Consider the following 27,463-nt stretch of genomic DNA (forward strand, 5'->3'; position numbering starts at 1 on the left):
TCTACCTTCTTTGAACGTTGATGTTGAATTTCGCTGCAATGATACCTAAATGAAAGTGAGCATGCAATGACAGGTTAATATGTTTGTTGTAACTCGTGTTATGGGGCATGATAGCTTATCTTTTATGAAGTGTGACACCCTTGTACTGGTAATTGTTTAATTAATTCCGTTAATTATACGCGGGGTTTAGAAGGGTGTTACGTTAGTGCTATCAGAGCAGGTCAGTCCGTCCGGACGGGTTGTTTAATTATGTTTGTTCCCTAGTATGCGACATGTGTGTCAGAACACTGTTGATGCTTATTTTGTTTTCCATTTGCATGTTGGGAATGAAATAAGTGGGGAGAAGTGTCTGCTTCTCTTGGATGTTCCAACTGTATATAGCTTGGACATCATGTTGTTGTGTGCAAGAGTGCAATGTTGGCTAATTCAACTATTTTGAGAATGTTGTGCTCTTTTGGAACCCGAAGAGAGGTCAAATTCGAGGATGGTGTCAGTTAGCAAAATGGTGTGATCCTTGAGGAAAGATGGTCAGGTGTTCTCGTTGGTCGCTTCCTTTTGAGGGGGAAGGCGATGTTTTAGCCAGAGATGAGCCATTGGTGTGTTGAGTATCTCGACGTGTTCCATGAGGATGTGTATGGTTTGTATTTTGTTGGCACAAGTTGATGTTATTCTTGGAATGAATTGGTTGGAGTTAAACCAGGTGTTTACCAATTATTTTGACAAATTGGTGTCATATACCGCTGATTGCAAGAGCTCAGGCGATGTTGAATATGTGTTGTTCCTAACACCGAAGATGTTGTGGATTTGAGATTCATGTCTGTCGGTCAAGTTGGAAAGTATTTAGGGAAAATGATCAGGTATTGTTGATGTTGCTTCTTAGAGAGTAGAGAGTAATATGATGACTAATGTTATGTCAGTGGTGTGTCATTCCTGATTTTTTCCTGAAGATATATGTGATTTGCCTCCAGAGCGTGAATCTGAGTTCGATGGAGGTGAAAAGTTGACGTTTGTATCAACTGAGCAAGTGAAAGAGTCCATGAAGGAGATGACACAAGTGTTTGTGATGTTAGCTTTGTTGGAAGCTAGAGGAAAAGGAATAGTTCGTGATCTTACTGGAGTGCATGAATTTCCTGAAGTGTTTCCTGAAGACATCAGTGATTTGCCTCTAGAGCGTGAAGTAGAGTTTGCCGTCGACTTAGTACCAGGTAGGATTCCGGTAGCAACGGCTCCTTATAGAATTTTAGCTTTAGAGTTGGGTGACTTGAAGAAACAGTCGGAAGAATTGCTTGAGAAGAAGTTTGTTTGATCAAGTGTTTCTCTGTGGGGTGCACCTGTGTTGCTAGTTAAGAAGAAGGATAGAAGTATGAGATTATGTGTTGACTACAGGAAGTTGAATAAAGTGACTATCAAGAATACATATCCACTTTCGAGAATTGATGATCTGATGGATCAGTTGGTTGGTGCCTGTGTTTTTAGTAAGATAGACTTGAGGTATGGTTATCATCAGATTCGTGTTAAACTAGGTGATATTCCAAAGACAACATTCAGGACGAGATCTGGTCAATATGAGTATACTATAATGTTGTTTGGAGTATCTAATGCGTCGGGCGTGCTCATGGAGTACGTGAATCGGATATTTCATCCATATTTAGATGAGTTTGTGGTGGTCTTTGATGCGGTGTTTCGCAAGTATACGAACGCGTCAGAGTAATATAAAAGATTTTCGAATCCACAGAGACCAAGTGTCAATCTATCGTTATCTATTATTATGGTGTTTATCAAAGGCAATCGAAATAGGTGTTTTTAGAGTGTGCAATGGAAAGTAAAGTGTTGAATAAAGATTAATTAATAAAGACAGGATCGAATGTAATTCACGTAATCAATTAATAATCCAAGTACTTGCTAACATAACTACTTATGGGCAGTGTTTCCTACTTTGAAAAGAACTAATTTAACAGGAACTGTCGCTTTCGTGTATTCAGAACCGAGTTGTACTCCCTAATCAAACCCTCTTATTGTCACTTATAAAAAGGCGCGCATTGCGTTAGAGTAGCAAACCTATTTTTAAGAAATATAGTATCTTGACTAAGTTGAAAAGTATTATAACCTGGATTTCTTAACCAAATGAGGTTCTCACGAACCAGACTCTAAACTTATAAATGCGTCCGAAAATAGTTTTAAAATCTCTTTTCTTCTTAAATTAAAAACTCCTAATGAACTAAACAAAGCGCTTTCGCTATTTTTGAAATAGTTAAAAATAATTAAGTTTAAAAAGACGTTGGACGGCTTTCGATCTTACCCAACGGAATTGAAGTGCGGGAAAACTTAAGTTGAAAGTTAAAATAGCCCTTAAGTGTTTCTACAAACAACTGTACGGATTATCAGTTCAATTACGATCCTTACATTCTAACATTATAAATTTAGTTAGACATGGTAAAGTAAAAGTGCATTAATTTAAATAAAAGTAGTGCGAGTGCGGAAAGTAAATAAAAGTAGTGCGAGTGCGGAAAGTAAATAATTTAAAGCAAGTGCGAGGAAATAAATAAAAGTAAAGCGAGTGCGAGGAAATAAATAAAAGTAAAGCGAGTGTGAGAAAATAAATAATTTAAAGCGAGGCGGGAAAATAAATAATTTAAAGCGAGTGCGAGGAAATAAATAAGATAAAGACAAGTAATAAAAACCTGCTCCAATCGGAGGGTTGAATAAATTGCAAAGCGGAAATGAAAATGGCGGCAGGATTAACTTCCTTCCAAAGTGCTCCAAACTCGATTACAGACTCTATCACAGACTTGATTACACAATTGTGGTAACACTCCAATGCGAAGCGATTACCACTTTAAAATACTGAATATATGCCTAAGTGAAACAAAGTTGCTCTGAGTTTGCCTCTGTTCTAAGTTTGGATGATTGTAAAAGTGATTTCGAGTTTCTATTTATAAGCAAGTAAAAAGATGGGAATGACAAGGATGCCCTTCAACTTGAAAATGGGAGGGAAAACTTTTCCTCTTATGGCGCCCGCCACAAGGCCAATCTGAGGCGCCTTAGTGGAAGTAGTGGGGAACGTGGCAGTTGAGGGAAGTTGAGCTTGGACACATCATGGCAGGGTCTATGGCGCCAGCCATGGGGTAGGCCACAAGTACAAAATGCTGAATTTTAGGGTTTTTAGCTCTTTTTCACTCCTTTTCTCGATCGGGGCTCCGATTAAAGTAAAAACCTGAAAACAAAGGAAAACATAGCAATAACACAATAAAATAACAATAAAACAACTAGAATGCATGTGAAATCGGAGTCGAAAATACGGTAAATTTCAGTGTTATCAGTCTTCATCGATGACATTTTGATATATTCGAAGTCTGATGAGAAACATGTTGAACATGTGAAGATTGTGTTACAGGTGTTGAGAGAGAAGAAGCTTTATGCCAAGCTACCCAAGTGTTAGTCTTGGTTGTAGGAAGTGAGTTTCCTTGCCCATGTGATCTCAAGTGGTGGAATTTCTATAGATCCTTCTAAGGTTGATGTTGTATTGCAGTGGGAGACTCAGAAGTCTGCTACTGATACTTGAAGTTTCCTTGCCCTAGTTGGTTATTATCGCAGGTTTATAGAAGGTTTCTCAAAGTTAGAATTGCCTTTGACTCAGTTGATTCGAAAGGGTCAAGCTTATGTGTGGGATGTTGCATGTGAAGAAAGTTTTGTCGAACTCAAGAAGAAGTTGACGACTGCTTCAATGTTGATTTTTTCGAATCTAAATGAGTCCTTTGTGGTGTATTGTGATGCGTCAAAGATGGGTTTAGGTGGTGTACTGATGCAGAATAGTTAGGTTGTGGCTTATGCTTCTGGACAGTTAAAAGTTCATGAGAGGTATTATCGTACATATAATTTGAAGTTAGCAGTTATGGTTTTTGTTTTGAAAATTTTGAGACATTATATTTTTAGTTCCATATTTGAGGTGTTTAGTGATCACAAAAGCTTAAAGTACCTATTCGATCAAAAGGAATTGAACATGAGGCAGAAAAGGAGGCTTGAACTTTTGAAATATTACGATTTTTATTTGAGTTACCATTCTGGTAAGGCTAATGTTGTGGTTAATGCATTGAGCAAGAAGTCCTTACATATGCCGATGCTTATGGTTCGAGAGTTAGAACTGATTGAGCAATTCCAAGATATCAGTTTAGTGTGTGAGGAGACTACTAAGAGTGGGAAGTTTGGTATGTTAAAGCTGACGAGTGGTATTCTAAACGAGATGAGATAAGGTTAGAAGATTGACTTGGGTTTGATTGACCGGTTGTTGTTAATCAATCAAGGTAACATAGGTGATTTCCGGGTTCATGAGAATGGTGTGATGAGGTTCAGAGATAGATGGTGTATTCCAGATGTTCCAGAACTTGAGAATAGTATTCTTGAAGAAGAACATCGAAGTGGTTTGAGTATCCATCCCGCTGCTACGAAGACGTATAAGGATTTGAAGATGTTATTTTGTGAGGTGTGAAAAATACAAGAAATGGGGGTTTGAATTGGGTTTTACAAGCAAAAGCTTTTTCTAAAACAAGAACATCGCTAACAAGTTAATAACATCAGAGATAAAAACACGAGTATTTTTTATCCTGGTTCGCTTGAAACTCAAAGCTAATCCAGTCCATCCGCCAAGGTGATTTTTCCTTATACACAAGGACGTAATCCACTATAATCAATAGATTACAATAAACACAAAGAATAACCTTCTTTGTCTTCTCAAGGATCCAACTAAACCTTAGTCTCCTTAAGGACTCACAAAGAACAACCTTCTTTGTCTCTCAAGGATAACCTCCTTAAGGAATCAAACAAATAGTTTGAATAATATTTTGTGTGTTACAAGATGCTTCTGCACAAGCAGATTTTACACAAATGAATAACAAACACTTAAAGAAAAATTGTATATAAAAGAATGATAGTTTTCACAAAGAAAATAACTTGTCAAAATATTTGTATAACCGATGTTTTTCTTCAAGTCTCCAAGTCATACTTAAATAGCATAAGCATAAGACCGTTGAAGGGTAAAATGAGTGGTTATCCATTGTTGGATGGGAAAAGAATGATAATGCATACTTTCCTTTCACCCACAAAATTAGTGACAGGTGTCATGTATAGTACTGTCCTTACCCATGAAATCAGGTAGTGGAAAGGATGTTCGATTTGTATCATGTACTATTTGATCACGTTCCCATTTTGATCTTATCTTTAAATTCTTGGCTTCTGATGAAAGTTAATGAAGCATGGAATGAAGAAACATAAAACTGGATTCAAAAAATTCAGAATCTTTGGTCAGAACCTTGACAATGTCAGTAGTCTAGCTCGAGATCTTCAGAATCTTTAGAGTCTTTAGACTCCTCAGTCAGAACCTTGATAACTTCAATCGTCTGGCTTGAGATCTTCAGAGTCTTTAGATACATAACACAATTTCAGAAGCTTGCCATTCTTCAGAAGTTTGATGATCAGAGTCACGTCCAGAAGCATGAACCGAGAGACCATTACAGTAACAATATAGTGTCCCCTCAGAAGCTTCTGATAAGTGAAACAACATATAAGCAGGAAGAACATTGCAGCAGCAATATTGACGTCTTTCAAAACTTCTAATAGCTAGCGCAGAAAGCGGATTTAGAACACATAGTTCAGAAACTAATGATGTTGCACATCATATATTCATAATCAAGATTGGTTGTTAAAGCTACAAAATAACAAACTATTAGGGTACCAAAATTGTTCTCACACAAATACAATATTGTTATCATCAAAACTCAAGTTATAGATGCAAAACCAAATCTTGTTCTAACATTTTAGTGGTCAGGTATGAAGAAAGATGTTGCAAAATTTGTATATGCTTGTTTGACTTGCCAGAAGTCAAAGATTGAACATCAGAAGCCTTTAGTCTGATGCAACCGCTGAATATTCCAGAGTGGAAATAGGATAACATCTCTATGGATTTTGTATCAAGTTTGCCTAAGACTTCGAATGGAAGTGATTTAATTTGAGTGATTGTGGATATATTGAATAAATTGGCTCATTTCTTACCGATGAAAACTAATCATTCCTTGTAGAAGTTAGCTGAGATGTATATTGATGATATTGTAAGCTTACATGGTATTCCTTCGAGTATTGTGTCAGATAGAGATCTGAAGTTTACATCAAGGTTTTATGAGGGTTTGCAGAAGGCTTTGGGTACTAAGTTGAGGTTGAGTTCGGCCTATCATCCGCAGACGAACGGTCAGATAGAGAGGACTATCTAGTCTTTGGAGGACTTCATGAGTGCTTGTGTACTTGAACAAGGAGGTGCTTGAGATATCTTTTTACCGTTAATCGACTTTACCTACAACAATAGATTCCATGTTAGTATTTGGATAACACTGTATGAGGCATTGTATCATAGGAGGCGTATGACTCCTTTGTGTTGGTATGAGTCAGGCGAGAGTGTTGTGTTCAGACCTAAAATTATTCAGCAGAAGACCGAGAAGATCAATATGATCCAAAATAAGGAAAGCACTTGAGTTCCAGATGTAAGTCACATGTTTTTATAGAGTTACCCCGATAACCAGTGTTGGTATAGCCTTGAAGTTAAGAAAGCTCACTCCGCATTTCATCGGTCCTTACTAGATTTTGCAAAGGATATAAAGAGTAACATATCAGATTGCCTTGTTAAAGGTAGAGTGGGGAGGATCAACTGGTGGAACGTAACTGGGAGCTTGAAGAACCAGATGAGGGATTCGTATCCGAATCTGTTCACTTGAGGAAATTTTCGAGGACGAAAATTCTTTAAGTGGGGGAAAGTTGTAACACCTCAACTTTATTAATTGTTTTATTTTGAATTATTGGTGATTCATGATGATTTTTGGTGTTTTACTTATTATTAGATGTTGATGTGATTTAAAATAAATTATTTGAATATGTGTTGTTAGGGTGTGATAGAAGTAGTGGGGTGCAGTGAGACGAAAGAGTAAGTTAGAAAATGATTATAATAGTTAGAATTTTATTTATTAGTATTGATAAAATAAGAAATTGGAGAAAATAGGAGTCTGGTCCAATTGTGGGATTTGAGGAGAGTTTGTGGTAAGAAGGAGAATCTAGAGTTAAATTTGGCAAATATAATAATTAAGCAAAAGTAAGGAGGTTACTATATATTTTAAAAGTTGAGAGAGAAGCTAGGTTTTTTGGGAGATTTTGTAAGTACGTGAGATTGGAGCAAAAGAGGCAAAGAGGGAGGGCAAAATCTTGAGATTGAAGAAGAAGATCAAGGGTTTTTGCTGGAGACCAGGTAAGGGTGAGAATTTACTCCAATAATAATGGGGGCAATTTTTATAAATATTTGTTTTTATTTAAGTTTAATTTTTAAGTTTAATTATTAAGTTTAAGTTTTGTATGATTATTTATAAAATAATTTTATTTAACAAGAAAGTTAATATTATTTATCAACTATTTTTATTAATTATAATTAACATATATAAAGTAAAATTTAATAAATAAAATAGTGTCAATAAAAAAAATATTATATTAATATTTTAATATATAAATATTTTAAGATGAAAAAAAGTAAAACTATAATATTTTGAGACAAAAATTTGACATTAATTTTTTATGATATTTATATTTCCAAAATTTCTCAATAATTGAACTTTTAGACGTTTTGAATATAACTCCAATACAAAATATGAAAGTTTTAAACTTTATAAAAAGATTGATAACTCCTATAATTCTAAATTTTTAAATTTTACTATATTATTATTATTATTATTATTATATAATTAAAGGAAACTATTAATTAAAGTAAATGATACTTAAGCTCTTTTTACCAATTGTATATTGTAGTAGATTAATCAAACTTGTCTTCAATATAAAAATAATATACACATTAAAATTTTCTTGTTTTGATTGAAGTATATGTATCAAGGTAAAATATATTAATTATAAAGAAACGTGAAAAGATAGTGGGGGCACAAACCCACACTTTCTTTCGTGTGCCTCCGTCCCTGCCACTTAGTTGTCCACCTTTCCCCCCATGTCTGCCATGGTTGGGACTCAAACCAAAATGAGATAAAATCATTGGAGTCACATCCTAATTCCTACTTTACATTAACATCTCAAAAGGGGATGTGCACCATCGAGGGAAAAACCATCTAAATACTTGATTAGCTCCACAAAATGTGATTGAATTCGTCAACCACAAGGTGATCTCATTCACCAATATACACATACACATCACATGTTTCACACAATATCTACCATTCCTAGTTAAACAACTACTTGTCAATGACACACACCAAGGTATCATTATGTACAAGCATTGCCATCTAAGTTATCCGTCAAACCCTAATTATCTTCCTAATCCATTCAATTAGTTTGCTTATAAGGTTTCCTCACCAATCATTATAATTTTCAATCATATTATCACATTCATACAACAATTAATTCATAACATACTTATCATGCTATTATATATGAAATATAGTTGAATTGATGATAAATACATGCCCACACATTATAAGACAAGTTACATGACCCTTAGGATAACTTAGGAACCTTAGAAAACATGTTTTTCAAAGAAACAGGGGATACAATTGATTGCATAAAGGGTGTAATTTATTGCATCAACCTCTGAAACTTTTTATTTATGTTTTTAGGAGAAATAATCGATTGTTGGATTAGTGCAATCAATTGCACTGTCTGATTTTTGAGATTTTTCAGCAATTTGTGAAGGTGCAATTGATTGTAAGACAGTGACAATCGATTGCCACTGTAAGTTTGATCTAAAATACATGTTTTAACATGTTTATTTCCATTCCTAACCATACCTAAATTCTTCTAACATCAACCGATAATAGATTACATATTTCACATGATATAACACACAAATATTCATCATTATAACAACAACAACACTAAATCATATTGAAACACAACAATCATATCAATTTTTCATGATTAGAGAATAATACATAACAACATATCATGAATCATCAATATATATTATATGTTTTCACAAAGCCCTAAGTTGTATTCTTCTAAAAGTCCTAACTAAAACCCACCTTGAAGAAGAGATGAAGGGATTGATGAAGTTATTGAAAAATGTTGAGATGAGAAGTGATGATTTTAAGCTCTTGGTTTCTTTAAGTTCCTTCTTCTTTGCAAGTTCCTTCTTCTTTTCCCAAGTCTTATTTCTCTGCTAACTCTCTACTGATACATTTCCTTAAGATATGGAAAATTGGTGAATGAGGTGGTACATATAAGTGGTAGGAGAGATTGTATGGTCATAAGAGAAAGGAAGATTTGTGTGGTTAATAATGAATATTGATAGTAAGGATATTATTAAGTAACAATACTTAAATAATATTTTCTCAATCAAAGCAATTGACCTATTATTAGTGTTATTAAAATTTCCCCTTTATCCAATTAATAAAAGGTTAGTCTTAAAGGATATTAATTAAGTCAACCTGAGTTCGCTAGTTACTCCAATTATCCCAACTAATAAGTTTCAGAGCACATGGGAACTTAGTTGATCTCAACTTATATGAATTTGAGTATTTAAGGAAACACGAGGTATTACAAATTTCCTTAATTTACTCAAAAGTAACTATAAGGTCACTAAAAGAACTCTAATGTCACAAGATGCTCAAAAACACCACCAAATGGCTCCCGAACTAAAAAAAACTCCAGAAAATACCTGAAACTCGAAAAATGCTTGAAAATCGAAATTGATGCTGGAAAACTCTAGCGACCGCCATTCGACCACGTCGGAGCTCGGCCGCTTGACCACCCATTGAAGCTCGATTATCTGTCGCTGGAAGAAACTCAGTGGCTCGGCCAGCCGCAGGGACTCAACCGCCCATTGCTCGGCTGCTCGCCCCCCCCCCCCCCCCCTGAATTGATTTTTTTGACTTTTCCCAAAAATCTGATTAAAAAAAACACGATTATCCAATTTTTTTAAGTTTCTACCAAAAAGTGAAACTCTTAAGGGACAATTAACAAATTTTGCCTCACTATCTAATACTTGTTATAGTTCTCCGAGTGAAAGAGGAAAGGTTTTTAAGAAAAACCCTCATGTCACTAGGAGAAATAGAAGAAGCATTTCATCTAAAGTTATTTGCCATTATTGTAAAGATAAGGGTCACATTAGGCCTTTTCGTCATGTTAAATACATTCAAGTTTTCAATAGTAAAATGATATGGATTCCTAAATGTAACTTAACTAACCCTAAAGGACTCACTAGTTATGGACCCAAATTACCTATTTGATTTGTCGCAGAAAAGTCTTGCTTCCGCAAAAAGATTGTGGTTCATAGATAGCGAAAGTTTATGACACATGACATGAGATGCTTCCATGTTCATCAAGTTCAATGAGAACGAAAGTTGTCACGTATGAAGACAATACGAAAGGTAAACTTCTTGGTGAAGGTATTATGGAAAACCCCTCCATAATTGCCATTGAAAATATGTTTTTAGTTAAAGTGCTTTAACACAACTTACTAAGTATTAGCTAATTATATGACAAAGAGTATTCAGTTATTTTTTATACTCTTAGTTGTGTAATTGAGCATAACACTAGTAAGGACCTTGTGCTTAAGGGTTCTATGATTGAAAATGTATATATGTTTGATCTAGATGACATGTCAATGCATGGGACTAAGTGTTTAGTATATAAGAAAGAAGATTCTTGGTTATGGCATAAATGCTTAAGTCATGTGAATTTTAACTTGCTAAATAAGATATCGTCCAAAAATCTAGTAGTTGGTCTTCCTAAAATAAAGTTTTTAAAAGACAAATCATGTTATGCTTTTCCAAACGGGAAAGCAAACAAGAGTGTCGTTTAAACCGAAGAAGGTTATTTTGACATCAAAATCTCTTGAGCTTCTCCATTTAGACTTGTTTGTCCCTTTGCAGACAAGAAGTCTAGAAGGTAACTATTACAAATTTGTGATTGCTAGCGACTACTCTAGATTTACGTGGACGCTATTTTTATCCATAAGGATGATACTTTCGAAGTTTTTGTTGACTTTGCTAAGGCTGTTTAAAATTTTTTTGGTTTTAAAATCACCACTCTCCACAGTGATCATGGTGGGGAATTCATTAACCATTACTTTTAAAACTTTTGCATCAAAAATGGTACTGCTCACAATTTTTCATGTTTGAGAACTCCGTAACAAAATGGTGTTGTAGAGCGGAAAAACGTGTTTTGGAAGAACTAGCATGGACTATGATAAATGAGATGAGCTTACCTAAGTATTTTTGGGCGTATGCGATTAACACCGCACGCCACGTCTTAAATAGGGTAACCGTATGATCTATCACAAAGAAGACACATTATGAGATACTTAAGGTATAAATCATAATATTTCATATTTTTGAGTTTTCGGTTGCAAATTCTTTGTTTTGAACAACGAAAAAGACAACCTTGGCAAATTCAATGCAAATTTTGATGAAGGTATTTTCTTAGGGTACTTATCTACGAGTAAAGCTTATATGATTTTCAATAATAGAATTACTTCTATAGAAAAGTAAATTCATGTTGCTTTTGATGAATCCTAACCTCAAAAGTCGGGGAAGGGTATTTGCTCCGATGTTTTAGGTATAATAATAGAACGATTGATCGAAAATGAAAGTTCTAAAGAGGATCCTGATCCAACAATAAAGGATAAGGAAATTACAGAAGATAAAGCGGAAAGCTTATATGAGAATGAAAAACAAGAGACCTCGAACCAGCTGCCTCAAGATTGGACAATTGCAAAGGATCATCCGTTAGATCAAATCCTGTAAGACATCAAAAGAGGAGTAATTACTAGGTCACATGTTAATAATTTTTGTAAGTACTCTGCTTTCATTTCTCAGATTGAATCTAAATGCATATTTAATGCCTTATTTGACGGGGGATGGTTGCTTGTCATGCAAGAAGAACTAATCTAATTTAAACGAAATAACATTTGGGACCTTGTTCCGCATCCGGTTGATAAAACCGCCGTAGGCACACATTGAGTATTTAAGAACAAGATGGATTAAAATGAGGTAATGACGAGAAATAAAGCTAGGCTAATGGTAACATGATATAATCAAGTTGAAGGGATGGACTACAAGGAGACTTATGCTCTCATAGTCTATCTTGAAGCTATTATTCTCTTTTTGGCATTCACTTGTTGCATGGCTTTAAGCTTTACGAGATAGACGTTAAGTCTGCTTTTTTAAATGGACATATAAATAAAGAGGTGTACGTCTCACAACCTCATAGTTTTGAGGATCACGATAATCCTAATCATGTTTTTAGGTTTAAAAGAGCCATTTATAGTCTCAAACAAGATCCTAGAGCATGATATGAGAGATTGAGTAGATTTTTGGTCAAACAAGGATGCAATCGTCAGAAAGTCGACACAACTTTGTTTATAAAACATAAGGAAAATCATATTCTCTTAGTCCAAATTTATGTAGATGCTATCATTTTTTGGTCTGCTGATGGATCTCTTTGTCGATAATTTGCTAGTTTGATGCATGAGGAGTTTGAGATGTCACTTATGGGAAAGTTAACATACTGCTTAGGATTGCAAATCAAGCAAGGTGAAGAAGGAACTTTCATAAGTCAAACTAATTATTATCTAGATCTTCTCAAGAAGTTCGAGATGAAAGATTCAAAGACAATCTCAACATCATTGGCTTCAAACGTGATAATTGACAAAGATGTAAGAGGAGTAAATTTTGACATAACTAGGTATCGAGCAAATCATAGATTTTACCAAACTACAATTGTATGTCTCTATAACCCTTGTATCATTTTATGTATTTGTTATATAGCTATGCATTGGTATGCTTATTTCCTTCATATCTCACTCAATCATCTCTAGCTTAGTTCAACCTAACTAGGTATCGAGCAAATCATAGCTTTTACCAAACTACAGTGGTATGCCTCTTTTCTTTTAACTCAACATTACTATTTGAGTCTAGGTCAAAATTCCAAGTATTGAATTTTACTAATGAGTTGACCTTTAATCCTCATCTCACAATGTTTAGTTTTTTTAAATAAGGCAAAGTCAATAGTGTGGACCTTTGACTTTGTCTCTTTTTTAAATGACATGTTTTATTATTATTTTTATATTTTAAACCTTTGATTAATATATATATATATATGTGTGTGTGTGTGTGTGTGTGTGTGTGTATGTGTGTGTGTGTGTGTGTGTGTGTGCGCGCGCGCGCGCGTGCATGCATGTGTGTGTGTGAGTTAAGTAAGTTCTCTCATCACAGATTCTTCATAATTCATATTTTTTCTTCCTCTTCAAGACAGCTCCAAGCAAGCCACCATCAAGCCATCCAAGCCATTGCTCACACGTGGTCATATATAACAAGATGAACAAAATTGTTACACCATCATCATCATCATCATCATCATCATCATCATATCATTTCTAAATTATCATGTACATCATCATATCATAGCAAAGCAATTGAGATCACACGCACAACATATTTGCAGTAACAAACTTTGCAAAACAAACACCAATTTCAGGTGGTGGACCGCCAGAGAAGATGATGGCACCGCCTCCGGTCGCCATGTCTATCCCCTGGGGTGTGATAGGAAGGGATGAAGGGATGATGGTGAATTATAGAGAAAGGAGGGGCAGTCGGGTGAGAAGAGAGGGAATTTATTTTGAAATGAGATTAGAAAAAACCCTAGTTTCCTGACCGTTAGATGTGTGACAAATGTCACACATGCATACAATGACTTGGTTTGCTTCGGTGTAGACATGCTTACCATATGTTTTATGTTCCTTGGAGCTCAACCATTGGATCACTTGCATAGTCAACCTCCGCTGGATCCAACGCCTGCTTTTCTTTCTGGGTTTTGACTAGAGGTTGGGCCTTTAGAATTTGGGCCAACACCCCTTTTTCTTTCCCACGTCCTATTTTTTGTTGTTTGACCCTTTTTCTTTATTTTGTTTTCATTTTGGGCCATTTGCTTTGCTGAATTTCAGGCTCCCTTGTTTTTTAGTTTTATTTTAGTTAACTAATTAAATATAGTTACTTTTAGTTAACCTAGTTATTTAATTTAGTTACTTTTAATTAGTTAAATAAGAATAATCATCTTTTATCTTTTAGGTTTTAAGTTTTTTTTTATCTTTTGTCATTTTTGATGATCTTATTGTGTATACTTTGATTATATTGCTTGTCTACCTGGTTATTAATTTCATCCCCATTCAAAATGCACCCCTCTTTTATGGTTTGTGATAATCTTACCACTTTCTTTTATTGTCAACTAACTTAAAATTAATCAAGAATAACGTAAAATCAACCATTTAAAAAAAGAAGAACAAAGATAGGCTTGATCCATCGTCAAACGTTTTCTCAAATAAATTCAATAGAATTCAATGTGAGGGCGTGATCCAATGTCAAATATCTCTTACAAAATTTCAAATCATTTTCATACTAACGTGTAAACCCTCGATCAACATTGAGTTTCTTTTTTGCTTATCTGAAGCTTTGAACATCTTTTTCTTTAATAAATAACCGGTTGAAAAAGGATTGGAGCAGAAGTAATTTCTTTTCCTTTATCGAATGTTCATTTGATGGCCGCACTTAGTCTATCATTTGACCATTCATCAATCGCATCAAAACACTTCTAAATAACCGAATCAAGTTAATTCTTTCATGGACGAAAAATGACTTAGGCGAAAGTAATTTCTCCTCTTTTTCCTGAGTATTCGTATGATGGCCACACTTAACCTACCATTTGAATACTTGTTATCCGTTAAAGAAACACATTTTGATTCGTTACACAAATTTCATAAATAATTTGACTGAAAATGGATTGGGGCGGAAGTAATTTCTTTTTCTTCCCCAAATTTTCATGTGATGGCCGCACTTACCCTACCGTTTGAATATTCGTCAATCGCTCAAAAAGATTCAAACACATCAAACATTTTTTCTCTCGCCCCGTGCGATCGAAAACCTTTTTTCAGAAACGAGTATGCTTTATCCATTTCGACATGAAACAAACAAAGACTTCAACCTCTAAGAGTGACCAGTAAACAAAGGTTTAACCACCTGAAATATCTAAAGTGACACTCTTTAAAAACAATTAACCACCACGTAGTTTTCTACAAAGAACTATGTAGCCTTGAGTTCTCCATCGCACATGAAGATACGTAGGAACATAATTTTGAAATTTTGTCAGACACAATAATAAAAAAACACTAATTTTTTTTCTTTCTCTTTCTCTCTCAATAGATAAAAGATCACAAATTAGTGTAAGCTAACATTCAGTCGTAAGTTTAACTAAAAGGTTTCCGTTGAGTACAACGAACATGAGGGGGTGCTAATATTTTTCCCTTGCGTACTCGACTCCCGGACCTGAATTTAGTTGTGACAACCATATTCTTTTTTTCTTTTAAGGGTTTTATTGATATTTTCTCTTCCTTATTTTGAATAAATAAAATTCGGCAGTGACTCTGTTCGAATCACATTTCTGCGACCTGAAGGATCATATTTTTCGAGATGCGATAAATCAAATCATTTTCATGGTGACCAATTCTATTTGATTTGATTCGAGTCAAAATTTGTACATGATACAAATCATTCATTTTTTAAATAAATTCTTTGTCAGGGCTGGGGCATTTGATTTGAATCAATATTTATACATGATTCGAATCACGTGACTCATGATTTGAATCATATTTTTCCTAATTTGAATCAACTGACAGATTTTTCAAAATTATGTTATTATTTTATTCCACCACATTTGCTCATTTGATTCAAATCATAGATTGCTCTTGATTTGAATCTAAATGATTTTTTTCAATCATTTTGTGTACTTAATCTCAAGCACATATAAAAGATTTTTGTCATCACTTCTTACAAAACATCTATCATTCTAGTCATATTTTACAGTGTGATTTTGACTGAAAATCAATTTCCTCTATTTTGAATGTTCAAAGTCTTGCAATGAAATTCTTGCATCTTCAACTTCAATTGAGTTCAGATCTTAATGATGAGAATTCTATAACTGATTGAAGGAGGCGCGTGCTTGAAACTAAACGCTCTTGGATATCTTGTTGAGTTTTTGAGGTTGTTAGCAAGATTGAGGTGATTGTCAATGATGGTGACAAATTCCATTGAAAAAAAGTAGGTTCTTCCCTCCAGAATTGCCTTAGTAGTGATTGTGTGGAAGACTACAAGTAACGTAAAGTTCTTCTAAATTCTTCGGTCAATTTCACGGCTCAAGGAATCGTTAGGATCAGGGGGTTGATAGCTACACACGAAGACTTGAAGCATAATTGGTGATATTGGAATATTTAAGAAACATATTCGAGTAAAGATTAAGTGGAAGAATTTGGCAAGTGTGTTGTATACAAGTCAAGATCTAAATAGGAGATTTATTTTCTCAATTGTATTGTGGACTGATGATTGTATGAACTCTTGGAAATATTTGTCAAATAACAAGGAACTATGCAACTCTAATGAGAAATCATTGAAGAATGCACGTAGGTCAAGCGAGGACGAACGACGAAACACTATAAATCTCAGTGTCGTCTCTCTCTTACTCTTGCATTTAATTTCGTAGTGATTGCATGCTTAGGTTTTTTAATTCTTTCGTATTATATAATTTGTTCTTTGATATCGATTTATTACGTAAGCATTAAGTTTTGTTGGAATTGGATAACTGGTTAAACTGTTTTGTGATTGATAATCTAAAAATAAATTGAACTTGGAACTCCATCAATTAAATGATTGTGTAAACACTTCTCGTGCATTACACAATTGAACCAATTCATACAAAGCGATTCATCATTATAATCTTTAATATTTGTGAAATGATCCGTAGTGACTTGATCAATATTCAAATTGTATAATTTTCATTTTCAGATCAAACCTTCCGCTCACAACTCATTTTTGAAAACACTATGATTTTGGAAAACAACGGTTGAATTTTAATTTGGGTTTATTCACCCTCTCTAGATCGTTTTTCTACTTCCATATTCACACCTAACATGTTAATACGACGCTGATAACCGACGTTATTATCTTCAATACGATGGACCTAGAGGGGGGGGGGGGGGGGGGAGGGGTACCTGCATGATTAACACTCCAATATCCAAGTTAGTTAGGGTTCAAGATAGGTGCTAGTGATAGTAGAGATTAAAGATTGTGTGTTGTATACCTTAGAAACCTTCACAAAGATATTTATACCTTGGACATGACATAGTCGGCTAGGTAATGGGCTTCACGCCATTGAACCTTTGACCGATGAGGAGTAGTGAAACTCGTATCTTTGGTCGACGCGGATCTAGATTTCTTTAATATTGGTTGACACATACCGATGAATTGCAGGTCTTTGGCAAACACGAAACATGCACGTCCGTACCAACTTCTAATAGAAGAAATAGACGAGAAGTCAAAATTATAAACGAAAAACTTTAAAAAAATTATTATTCAAATGAATCTTTTATAAAATTAAAATTAAATTATGAGTTATTTATAAAGACTAATAACTTATTTAATGAATCTAATATAAAATCAATTTTCTTTTGGTTTAGAAAAGATTCCAATTTAATATACTACCCCAGAAGACACTTTTATTGGGTTCCAGTAGTAGTCTTCAGTCTATACTACCAGGGCCACCATCGCCAGTTAGCTACAACAGAAGCGGTGATGGCGATGATCCCCTACCGCCACCGCATAGCAATGCTCACTCACCGCTTATGTTCCTCCTACTCCAACACTAAAACCCCCACACTCTACACCACCGACACCCCCGACTCAACAACAATCCAACTCCTCTCTTGGGGCAAAGGCGCCTCAGGCCAACTCGGCGGCGGCGTTGAAGAAACTCGTCTCTACCCTTCTCCAGTCACCAACCTACTTCTCCCCAAATCCTCTTTCACCCTTTTCAAAACCCCCGGGCTTCTACCCGGGCCTGATGGGGTTAATAAAGTTGTGGAAATGGGTATCTCGTGTGGGCTTTTTCATTCTTGTTTGGTTGTTGATGGAGCCCTTTGGGTTTGGGGGAAAGGGGATGGTGGAAGATTAGGGTTAGGTCATGAAAATTCGTTGTTTGTTCCTACTTTGAATCCTCACCTTGATAATGTTCGGTCTGTTGCTCTTGGTGGGTTGCATTCCGTTGCGCTTACTTCTGCTGGTGAAGTTTTCACATGGTCAGAATCACTTCAACCTTTTCCTTTTAACGCCTTTTTTTAATTGCATTGTTTGTTTTTAGACTTTTTTTATAGGTTAATGTATATCATAGAAGACTGTATTCAACATTCAATGTATAGAAGCACCAATACTCAGGGGTTGGTCTTTTGGTGAATGCTTGGGTTGTGATAGGGTCTTCTTTTCAAGTTTCAAGGTCTTAGGTTTGAATCTAGTTAAGGGCTAACACAGTCCATTTAGTGTTTTGCTCTGGCTTTAAATAGGGTCTCACAAGTGGACGGTGGAATTGGTCCCCTTGGATTAGCGGGTCAGTCCCCTCGGATTAGTTGGTCGTAAGGTCGGATACCAAGCATTCAGAAAAACGTAGAGAAGCACCGTCACAAACACTAGAGAAGCACCGTCACAAACACGACAGAGAGACATATTCTGAAGCACAAATACAAATCCAGACACAAGACACAACACTGATATGATTTAAGAAAATCAAACTTATAAAATGTAACAACATGTGTGGGTGTTGTGTCAGTTCATATACTAGCCACACCTTCTATATGAAGTGTTCATGCTATATAACTAGACACTACCCGGAAGTGTCGGTGTTGCGCATAATTTAATGTTGCCTAGAAGAATTGATTCTGAAATTAATTCAAGAGGTTGGAATAGTTTTTATGTTAACCAAGACATCTTAGCTTGACAAAGAATCATGATCAGTCAACATTTCAAAAGAGGTTGTGTGTGTTTTGGAGGGGGTTTAATAATAAAACATGGTTTTGAATTTATTTGGTTAAAATTGAGTTTGATTTGAAATGCTCTAAGTTTGGATGTTTTAATTCTAAAAGAAAATTTTATATACAAGTTTGTGTAAAATTTTCAACCTATCCAACAGCTACAATATAGTAGTTATAGGAAAACTGAAGATTAGATGTAAAATTAATTCTGATACAAAACAACCAAGCATACCAAAATTAAGTTTGCCTGAAGGCAATGCCTCCCAGCCAACCCTAGTGAAGCTCTACCACTTCCTTCCACAAAGTTGGTATCCATTGCATGTAAATTACATCTTTCAGAATGATTTATACATTTTGTTTTCTTTTATAAATGTATATTTAACAACATAAAGGACTTTGTTAGGCTGTGAACATTATATAATTTGAAGGAGTTAAAAAACTTTCAAAATTTATGATGAGATGCACATTTAAAGTTTTATGCAAGGCATATATCCATTTTCTCTTATCTGAATAACATTAATTTCTATGGATGAAAATAAAGTTTGCAGGGGTTATGGTGGTTTCGGTGCACTTGGACATTCGGTATATCATAGGGAGCTATTCCCTAAGTTGGTAAAAGGATCCTGGGAGGGAACTATAAAACACATTGCTACTAGTGGAGCGCATACTGCGGCAGTAACAGAATCAGGTTCTTTTGATGGACAGTACTTTATTTATCACATTTAAAAACAAGTTTATATTGACAAGTTGTAAAAAAATTAAGTTATTAAAATTTTAAACCCATCATCACTTCAATTGTGTTTTAAGTAATACTGAAAATAAGAGATAACAATGGATAAATAGTAATATTTTATTGATGATAGAATGATAATAGAGGTAGAGGATTTCTGTAACTACTCGCAGAACAAAGCTCTAACCGAGTATCCAAGTTATTTGCGTTATACCTTCCAACTCCTAACAACTCCCCTTTATATATAATTAAAGAGAACATTCTATTATTTAACTCAAATTGCTAGTTCAAACACATTTCCATCACTCAATCCCCTGTAGCATTCAAACAACGCAAACTTAATCCCTTCCCAAGTCAGAACTTCATCTTCCTCGATCAACGCCTTGAAAAACGGAACAGTAGAGGACTAGACGGATCCATCCAGAGTTGAGTCAAGTCGACTTTGATTTCGGGACAAGTGTCTTGAACACGAAAATACACTTCAATTCTTGCTATCCAATCAGCCGGGTCTTCACCGGAGAACATGGGCATCTCCACCTTCTTCACATACAAGCAAAAGTCATCCGATGCATTTTCGTATAACCTTGAAGTTTATGGCTGTTCTGATTCTATCCTCCTTTAGGGTTGTTGTTTTTGATGTCGGCGTTGGAAAGTTTTATGCTCCCTAACTGCAAGACTTTCTGCTACAGACACATCACCACCACAAATAGTTTGTCGAAATTTTCACGGTTATTAATCTGGCTATCGATCAACACAACTTCCATTGTTGCAAACCAGTGTTCGATGGGCATCCATCATTGCTTCCATAGTTGCGATCCTACTTATGATTTCGAATGCCACCTAAGAATACAATGCCGCAAGTCATGTAAGCATGGATGGATGCCATCGAACACATGTTTGCAACTATGGAAGCAATGATGGAAAGCTAATGAACACAAGTTCTCAACGTTGAAAGTTGCATTGATGGATAGTCAGATTAAGAACGTCGAAAATTTAGACACGCTATTCGTAATGACACGTCTGATGCAGAAAATTGTTGGATAACTTTTGCTTGCTTGTGATGAAGGTATAAGGGTGGATATACCTATGTTCTCAGGTGAAGCTTCAACCTATTGGATAACGAGAGCTGAAGTGTATTGTTCTGGAATAAAAGTCGACTTGGCTCAACTCTGTAAGGATGGGTCTACCATTCCATTTTTTATGGCGTTGATTGACTCTAAATTTAGAAGGATGACCAAGGAGACAATGGTACATAAGGACCCATTTTTGTTGCTCAGTAGATTTGGAGGAATATCCTGATTATCCAAGTAATAGAAGTCATTCTATTCTCTAGCTTTTCCATTGTCCTTCCCAAATTCTTGTTCAGGAAAATACAAGCCTTGTTATTGAAAACAACATTACATGATAGGACTTTGTGAGTTTTTTGTATGGGAATTAGGCTAGTTGACAATTTCAGAATACGAAGAACATTTCATAGGATTATAGATGGACTTATGGACTGATTTGAGCATCTCCTTGACATGCTATATTTATAAGGGTTAGGGTACCATCTCATGTGGATGTTTGTTTTTTGCTAGGACAAGATGAATAGGTGGAAAAGTATGTGGATAAGGATGTCATGTGGTCAATGGATTTAATATCTAATATTGGTTATAACTTATAAAGTTTATCCAAAACATTATATCCAAAAAAGTTTGGCACTCTCCAAGAGGAAGTGGAAATGGAAACGAAACGTACATGAATGTGCCAATTAAGAAGTATATGTTGGTTTCTCCAATTTACTTGGAAGGATATGAGCCTTTCTACTTCATCTTAGTTGAGTTGAACCCAATGTTGTCAAAATCAAGATCTTACATAAGATCGGGAGAGAATATCAAGATCGTATAATATAAAATCGTAGCTAAGATCGAAATATCCTACCCAATTATTTTTGTAAGATCGAGAGGGAGTAACAAGATCGGAAAACATAAGATCGCAAAAAAAATTGTAAGATCCTACTAAAATGAAAAAGTAATAGTGTATATTTAAAGTATTTTTACATGATATATGTAAGTAGGCAAACATATTTGTGAGAAAATGACTATTTTTCATATTCTTTAGACATGTATGATTGAGTTTTTATACTTCATTACCACCCCATGGAACATTTATTAGACATTAAGGACATATTTGATCAATTACTAGGATTCTCACAAGTCAATTAGTTAAAACAAACCCTATAAGTAAGATGTTTATTCTCAAAACCCTAAATCTTAACCTTCATAATTTCAAAAGGCACACATTTGTCTCCGTCGAACCAAAATTGTTCCGCCTCTACATCTTGTCATCCTTCTCACCTTTTAATGGTAGTGGCCGAAAAATTGCCAATCATAGTCGAAACTGACAAAGATACCACAAAATCAATGATTTTACGATTTTTCACAATACTAACACAGGATTCTCCTTAAGGTCTAGATCGTTGGGGTGAATGAGAACGTAAAATCTTAAGATTTTAAGATCTAGATCGATATCTTGACAACCATTTGAACCAATCTTTCTTCTGACATATTGATTGATGTCAGTCTTACTTAATAGAATAAAAAAGACCAGTAAACAGTAATAAAGAGGCCCACAAGCTTGAATAGAGTAAAATTCAAATGAACAGTAGCAATATAGTGAACATTACCGTGGAATGAACAATATTCATGCTAAACAAAAATTTCTGCAAAACAGTGTTTTCTGAATCTCAAAGAGTCCACAATGATGGCCGATAAACAAAATAAAGCTCAATGAAGCCAGTAGAAACACCCATCACTATATAATACCTTGAATTTGCCTATAATATCCTTATCCTTAATTACCTTCCCATCACTAAGGTAGATAAACCCATTCACAACAAAAAATCTAAAAAGGTGGTCAAAATTGGTGGATTACCAATGGAAGAAAATAATCTTGGAGGTGAAGACATTATTACTGTAGAGTTCCATATCGTAGGGAACTCATTAGCAGACAGTAACAAGATAAATCATGGAGGATGGCACCTCTTTGATACCATGTTGAACCGTTGAAGTTGTAGGGTTCTAGATAAGGAAGGACAGAAGAGAAAGAATTAAGATTTTGAATAAGGAAACAAATCGAGAAACACTAATGAATATAGAAACCAATCCTATGATATTCTATATTTCACTAAGATCTGATCCAAATATTATGAGATATTTTTCATATTCTCTAAAATCATATTTACCTTTTTTCCGTCTTTCTAGCATACAATTTTTCAAGACTAGATGTTCTGATAATGGTACACACTTTTGAAATTGATGGCATGCTTATGTTGGATGTAGGCGAGCTTTATATGTGGGGACGAGAAGAAGGAGATGGTCGATTGGGCCTTGGTCCTGGTCGGGGCCCGGATCATGCAGGTGGGCTTAGTATCCCTTGCAAAGTAAAAGAGTTACGTTTCCCTGTTGCTGCTGTTTCTTGTGGGGGGTTTTTCACAATGGCATTGACAGAGGGAGGACAACTGTGGAACTGGGGAGGTATTTGTCACCTTTATATGATTTATTTTCTCTATTTTTTTTCTTGAAAATAGTACAATCCATTTATGCAGTGCTTTAGTTTTGGAAAATTCACAATCTTGGTATTTTATCAGCAAATTCTAACTATGAACTTGGGAGAGGGGATAAAATTGGTGGTTGGAAACCAAGACCAGTTCCTAGCCTTGAGAAGGTTCGAATAATTCAAATTGCAAGCGGAGGATATCACTCCCTTGCGTTAACAGGTAAACTGATGCAAATTGATGCTGACTTTAAGCTAGCAATGCCATTTCATTTCTATTCCCAATGGTTTGTATCGTTTTAAGTATTTCAATCTTTGATTTATGTTAGATGACGGCAAAGTACTTTCATGGGGCCATGGTGGACAAGGTCAGTTGGGTCACGGATCTATCGAAAGCCAAAAGATACCAACATTAGTCGAGGCTATTGCTCACGAGCATATTATATATATTTCTTGTGGGGGTTCTTTTTCAGCAGCTGTCACAGGTAAGATGATTCATCTCACCTGACATATCTTACTATATACAAATTGTTTACTGCATTACATAAATAACTTTTATCCTTCGCCGTGAGTCCTCTAGAATCTAGTCTAATGACCTGCATGAGCATATTTTAATAAGGTGCTAAAAAATGCATGACATTGTAAGCTTTATTTGATGGTGATTACGTGCTACCATTAATTACTTTGCGGTTACAAGTCCTTTTTTTAATCATTTCTGCAACAAATGTTAATACTGAAACCAAGATATCTGATTTATCTCCATGATATCTTTATTGAAGTTTGTAGAATTTTAGAGAATATAGACTCTGTATTCTCATGACTTTATAGAAATAAAGAATTACAAGGATTGAATAGAGAGGATGCACACATCCACACTATCAATCAAATAAGCAGAAAAGGAAATACAATAGTTTCTCATAATCATGGAAAATAAAAACTGAAATTCAAAGTACCTATGTTTATCAAGTTCATGATCTGGTTTTGTTGATATGAGTATGGTTAACAATTTCTCAAGTTAATTCAGTGCAAATTTTAACCTGTACTTTTTGGTTCTGATCAGATAAAGGAAAGTTATACACGTGGGGAAATGCCGCAGAATCGCAATTGGGAGTTCCTGGACTACCAGCAATACAATCATGCCCTGTTGAAGTCAATTTTTTAATGGAAGATGATGGATTGGGACCACACAAGGTTTTATCAATTGCAAATGGCGCATCACATGCAATGTGTTTAGCTTTGAGGGAAAGGGAAAGTTGTTGATTTTTTCCTGTTGGCATGGAGATAGCTGATCTTGAGAAAGATATATTTCATAGGTGAAATGCAGAAAAAGCTTTTCTTTTTGCGGAGTACTAATTTCTCAATCAATATATTATGATTACAGATTATTGTTACAATGGGTTCAGATCTCAAACTCATTATCAGTGCTAGGGTGGGGTGTTTTGTGTGATTAATGTCATCAAATAACTATCTTACTCAATTTAGTTTTGGCGACTTTATATTTTTTACATCTAACTTGACATGAGGATCAACTTTGAAGAATCTCTAGCCAAATGTCTGGTTCTTCACTTGCAATTTTTCTTTTAGGCAATATTGTAAGAGCATAAGAAGACGAATTCCAGTGTCCATGGTCATAAAGAAAGCAATATTTCGAGTTTATTATTGTTCATAAGTTTTCTCTTTTTTCTTTCTTTTACAGTTGACAATCTATATCTTTTAAGGTGAATATTCTCAGGCAAAATGTGACATTTTTGGAATTTAGAAAATTTTGCCAATCCAATGCTGTTACTTGTGTGTTCATATTTTTTTTTCCTTCAAGTTCATGGAACTTATTTATTGTGAGATACAAGAATGGTCAATAATAGTTTATTAGATCAAAACTAACTATGGGTTGAAGGGACACTTGATCTTAGGTTCAAAGTTGAACTGTTGAACAAGATTTTGTATTTCTTAAATTACATTGTCGATTGAGATTAAAAATTCAATTGAAGTGTCATGTGACTTGATTGAGGTATTATCTACATTCTTCATCCTTCTCATCTGTTGTAAATATTAGATTGTAAATAGGTTTTCTATTCTCTCTTATTTAAAGCCCATTAGGTTTTCTATTCTCTCTTATTTAAAGCATGTAGATGTAACATGTAAGAATCACTTTTTAATATATCAGTAAAATATTTTATAACATGGTATCAAGAGCTCCCGATTTTGGGGGATTCGCTTCCGCCTAAACCCTAGCCGTCTTGTAGTGGAGTCTTTTTTTTTTACTGTAGTTTGCAGTTTGTTGTTGTTTTTGGGTGTTTGGGTCATTGTTGTTTTGTGTTGTAGCACATCGTGCTTCTTGTTTTTGTTCACTCATCTTTGAAACCCTAACCCATCCTGTTTCTTGGTTTGTTTTCTCTCGATTGTCCTTTCAATGGCTGAGATTATTAACGATCAACCACCTCCACCTCCCACAAATCCACCAGCCCCATTTAATGCTAAGGATTTTGTCGTTCAAAAAGGTTATTGGCTTACCGGCAAAAATTATTTTCAATGGTCTCAGTTCATCAGACACACTCTAAAATGTTGCGACATGCTTGATCATATTGAAGGAAATCCTCCTCTGGTTACTGCTCCTAACTTCCCTTCCTGGGATAAAGATGATTTTGCTATTATTACTTGGCTTTGGAACTCCATATCTCCAGAAATTAGTAGAAATTGCATGTAACTCTCAAGTGCAAAGGCAGTTTGGGAGTATCTTCGTCGCAGTTATTCCATGAAACAAGATATGTCTGCTTGTTATGATTTAAAGAGGAAAATCTTCAACACTAAGCAGGGAAATCTTTCGATCACTGAGTATTTTGGAGTTCTCAATGGTTTTTGGATTGAGTTGGATCAGTACCAGAATTTGAAGATGGAGTGCAGCAAGGATACTGCCACCTTGAATACTGTTGTTGAGCGGGATAAGATCTTTGATTTCCTAGCAAGCCTTAATGCTGAATTTGACCCTATTCGGGTGCAGATTTTGGGTAAGGAAAAATTTTCTGATCTTAATGAAGTTTTTTACACTGTCCGTAGTGAGGAAACCCGTCGTCAAGCTATGCTTCATGAACAACCCCCGGATGTGTCAGCATTAGTAGCTAGCAAAACAACAAGACAAGGACCACCACCATCATCATCCAAGAATGTTCGTGACAAATTCTATTGTGAGCATTGCAACCGATCAGGGCATACAAAGGATAGGTGTTTCAAACTTCATTGGAGGGAGCAGGTTCTTAGCCGAGGTGGCGGTTCTCGCAACATGCACCAGTATCAGACACATGTTGCTACACATGTCCAGGATACTGAAAGCTTTGAAAAGAGGGGAACTGATATTTCCTCCTTCAGTCAGAATGATGTGGAACGGTTGAAGTCTATGCTTGACTCCATGAGTAAGCCTTCTGGTTCTGGGTCTCTAGCAGTTACTGGTAAGAGTTTGTGTTCCCGATCTCTTACTGTTTGTGGTAATATTCCTAAGAATGCGTGGATTCTTGACTCTGGTGCTACTAATCATATGACATTTGATTCCACATTATTATGCTCTTATACCACACCTTCGAGTATTCCTTATATCACTGTTGCTGATGGCTTTCATGCTTGTGTTGTTGGCACTGGAAATATTGACTTGCAACCTCCATTCCAGTTGCAATCTATGCTTCATGGTCCCACACTTTCCCACAATTTAATTTCCATCCATAAGCTTACCCGTGATCTGAATTGTAAAGTAATTTTTTCTATGTCCCATTGTGTTTTTCAGGACCTTACCACGGGGCAGACGATTGGAATTGCTAAGGAAAAGGAAGGGTTATACTACTTCTCTGATGACCATCCAAAGGTGTTGTCCTCCTGTTTCCAGTCTCAGTCTTCCTCTTCAGCCTCACAAATTTGGCTTTAGCACAAGCGTCTCGGTCATCCTCCATTTTATATAATTAAGTCTATGTTTCCGTCGTTGTTCTTACACCATTCTGTTGAGTCTTTTAAGTGTGATGTTTGTCAGTTGGCAAAACACAATCGTGTATCTTTTCCTTCCAGTTTTAATAAAAGTGATGAACCTTTTGATTTGATTCATTCTAATGTTTGGGGACCTGCCCCTACCTCTAATATTTTTGGTGCAAAATGGTTTGTCTCATTTATTGATGATTGTACTCGGGTAACTTGAATTTTCTTGTTGAATACTAAATCCGAAGTACCACAAATATTTATCCAATTTTATAATATGGTACAAACACAATTTGGGAAAGGCATAAAAAGAATTCGTTCTGACAATGGTAAAGAATATGTCAATCATACCTTTTTCAACTTCACTAGTA

General features: G+C 35.3%; 1 protein-coding gene across 2 annotated transcripts; it reads left to right on the plus strand.

Moving 5' to 3' along the window:
• The first annotated feature begins 17,541 nt into the window (after window positions 1-17,541).
• LOC127127867 (RCC1 domain-containing protein RUG3, mitochondrial) lies at window positions 17,542-24,794 on the plus strand. Of its 2 annotated transcripts, none has more exons than XM_051057140.1 (6): window positions 17,542-18,148; window positions 19,423-19,562; window positions 22,925-23,119; window positions 23,233-23,361; window positions 23,468-23,623; window positions 24,199-24,794. In XM_051057140.1, exons 1-6 carry the CDS (start codon window positions 17,646-17,648, stop codon window positions 24,396-24,398), a joined length of 1,323 nt encoding a protein of 440 aa, XP_050913097.1. In that variant the 5' UTR covers window positions 17,542-17,645; the 3' UTR covers window positions 24,399-24,794. The 2 variants fall into 2 exon arrangements, with proteins under 2 accessions (XP_050913097.1, XP_050913098.1); XM_051057141.1 differs by having other exon boundaries at window positions 17,606-18,148; window positions 19,416-19,562.
• The last annotated feature ends 2,669 nt before the right edge of the window (window positions 24,795-27,463 follow it).

Source organism: Lathyrus oleraceus, chromosome 3 (assembly GCF_024323335.1).
Source record: "Lathyrus oleraceus cultivar Zhongwan6 chromosome 3, CAAS_Psat_ZW6_1.0, whole genome shotgun sequence".
NCBI lineage: Eukaryota > Viridiplantae > Streptophyta > Magnoliopsida > Fabales > Fabaceae > Lathyrus > Lathyrus oleraceus.

Bases quoted from the DNA above. Each gene is read 5' to 3' on its own strand.
- LOC127127867 (XM_051057140.1), top strand. From the start codon at position 17,646: ATGGCGATGATCCCCTACCGCCACCGCATAGCAATGCTCACTCACCGC. The intron at 19,563-22,924 runs GTTCTTTTGATG...TGTTGGATGTAG, and splicing joins TGCGGCAGTAACAGAATCAG to GCGAGCTTTATATGTGGGGA. The intron at 23,624-24,198 runs GTAAGATGATTC...GGTTCTGATCAG, and splicing joins TTTTTCAGCAGCTGTCACAG to ATAAAGGAAAGTTATACACG.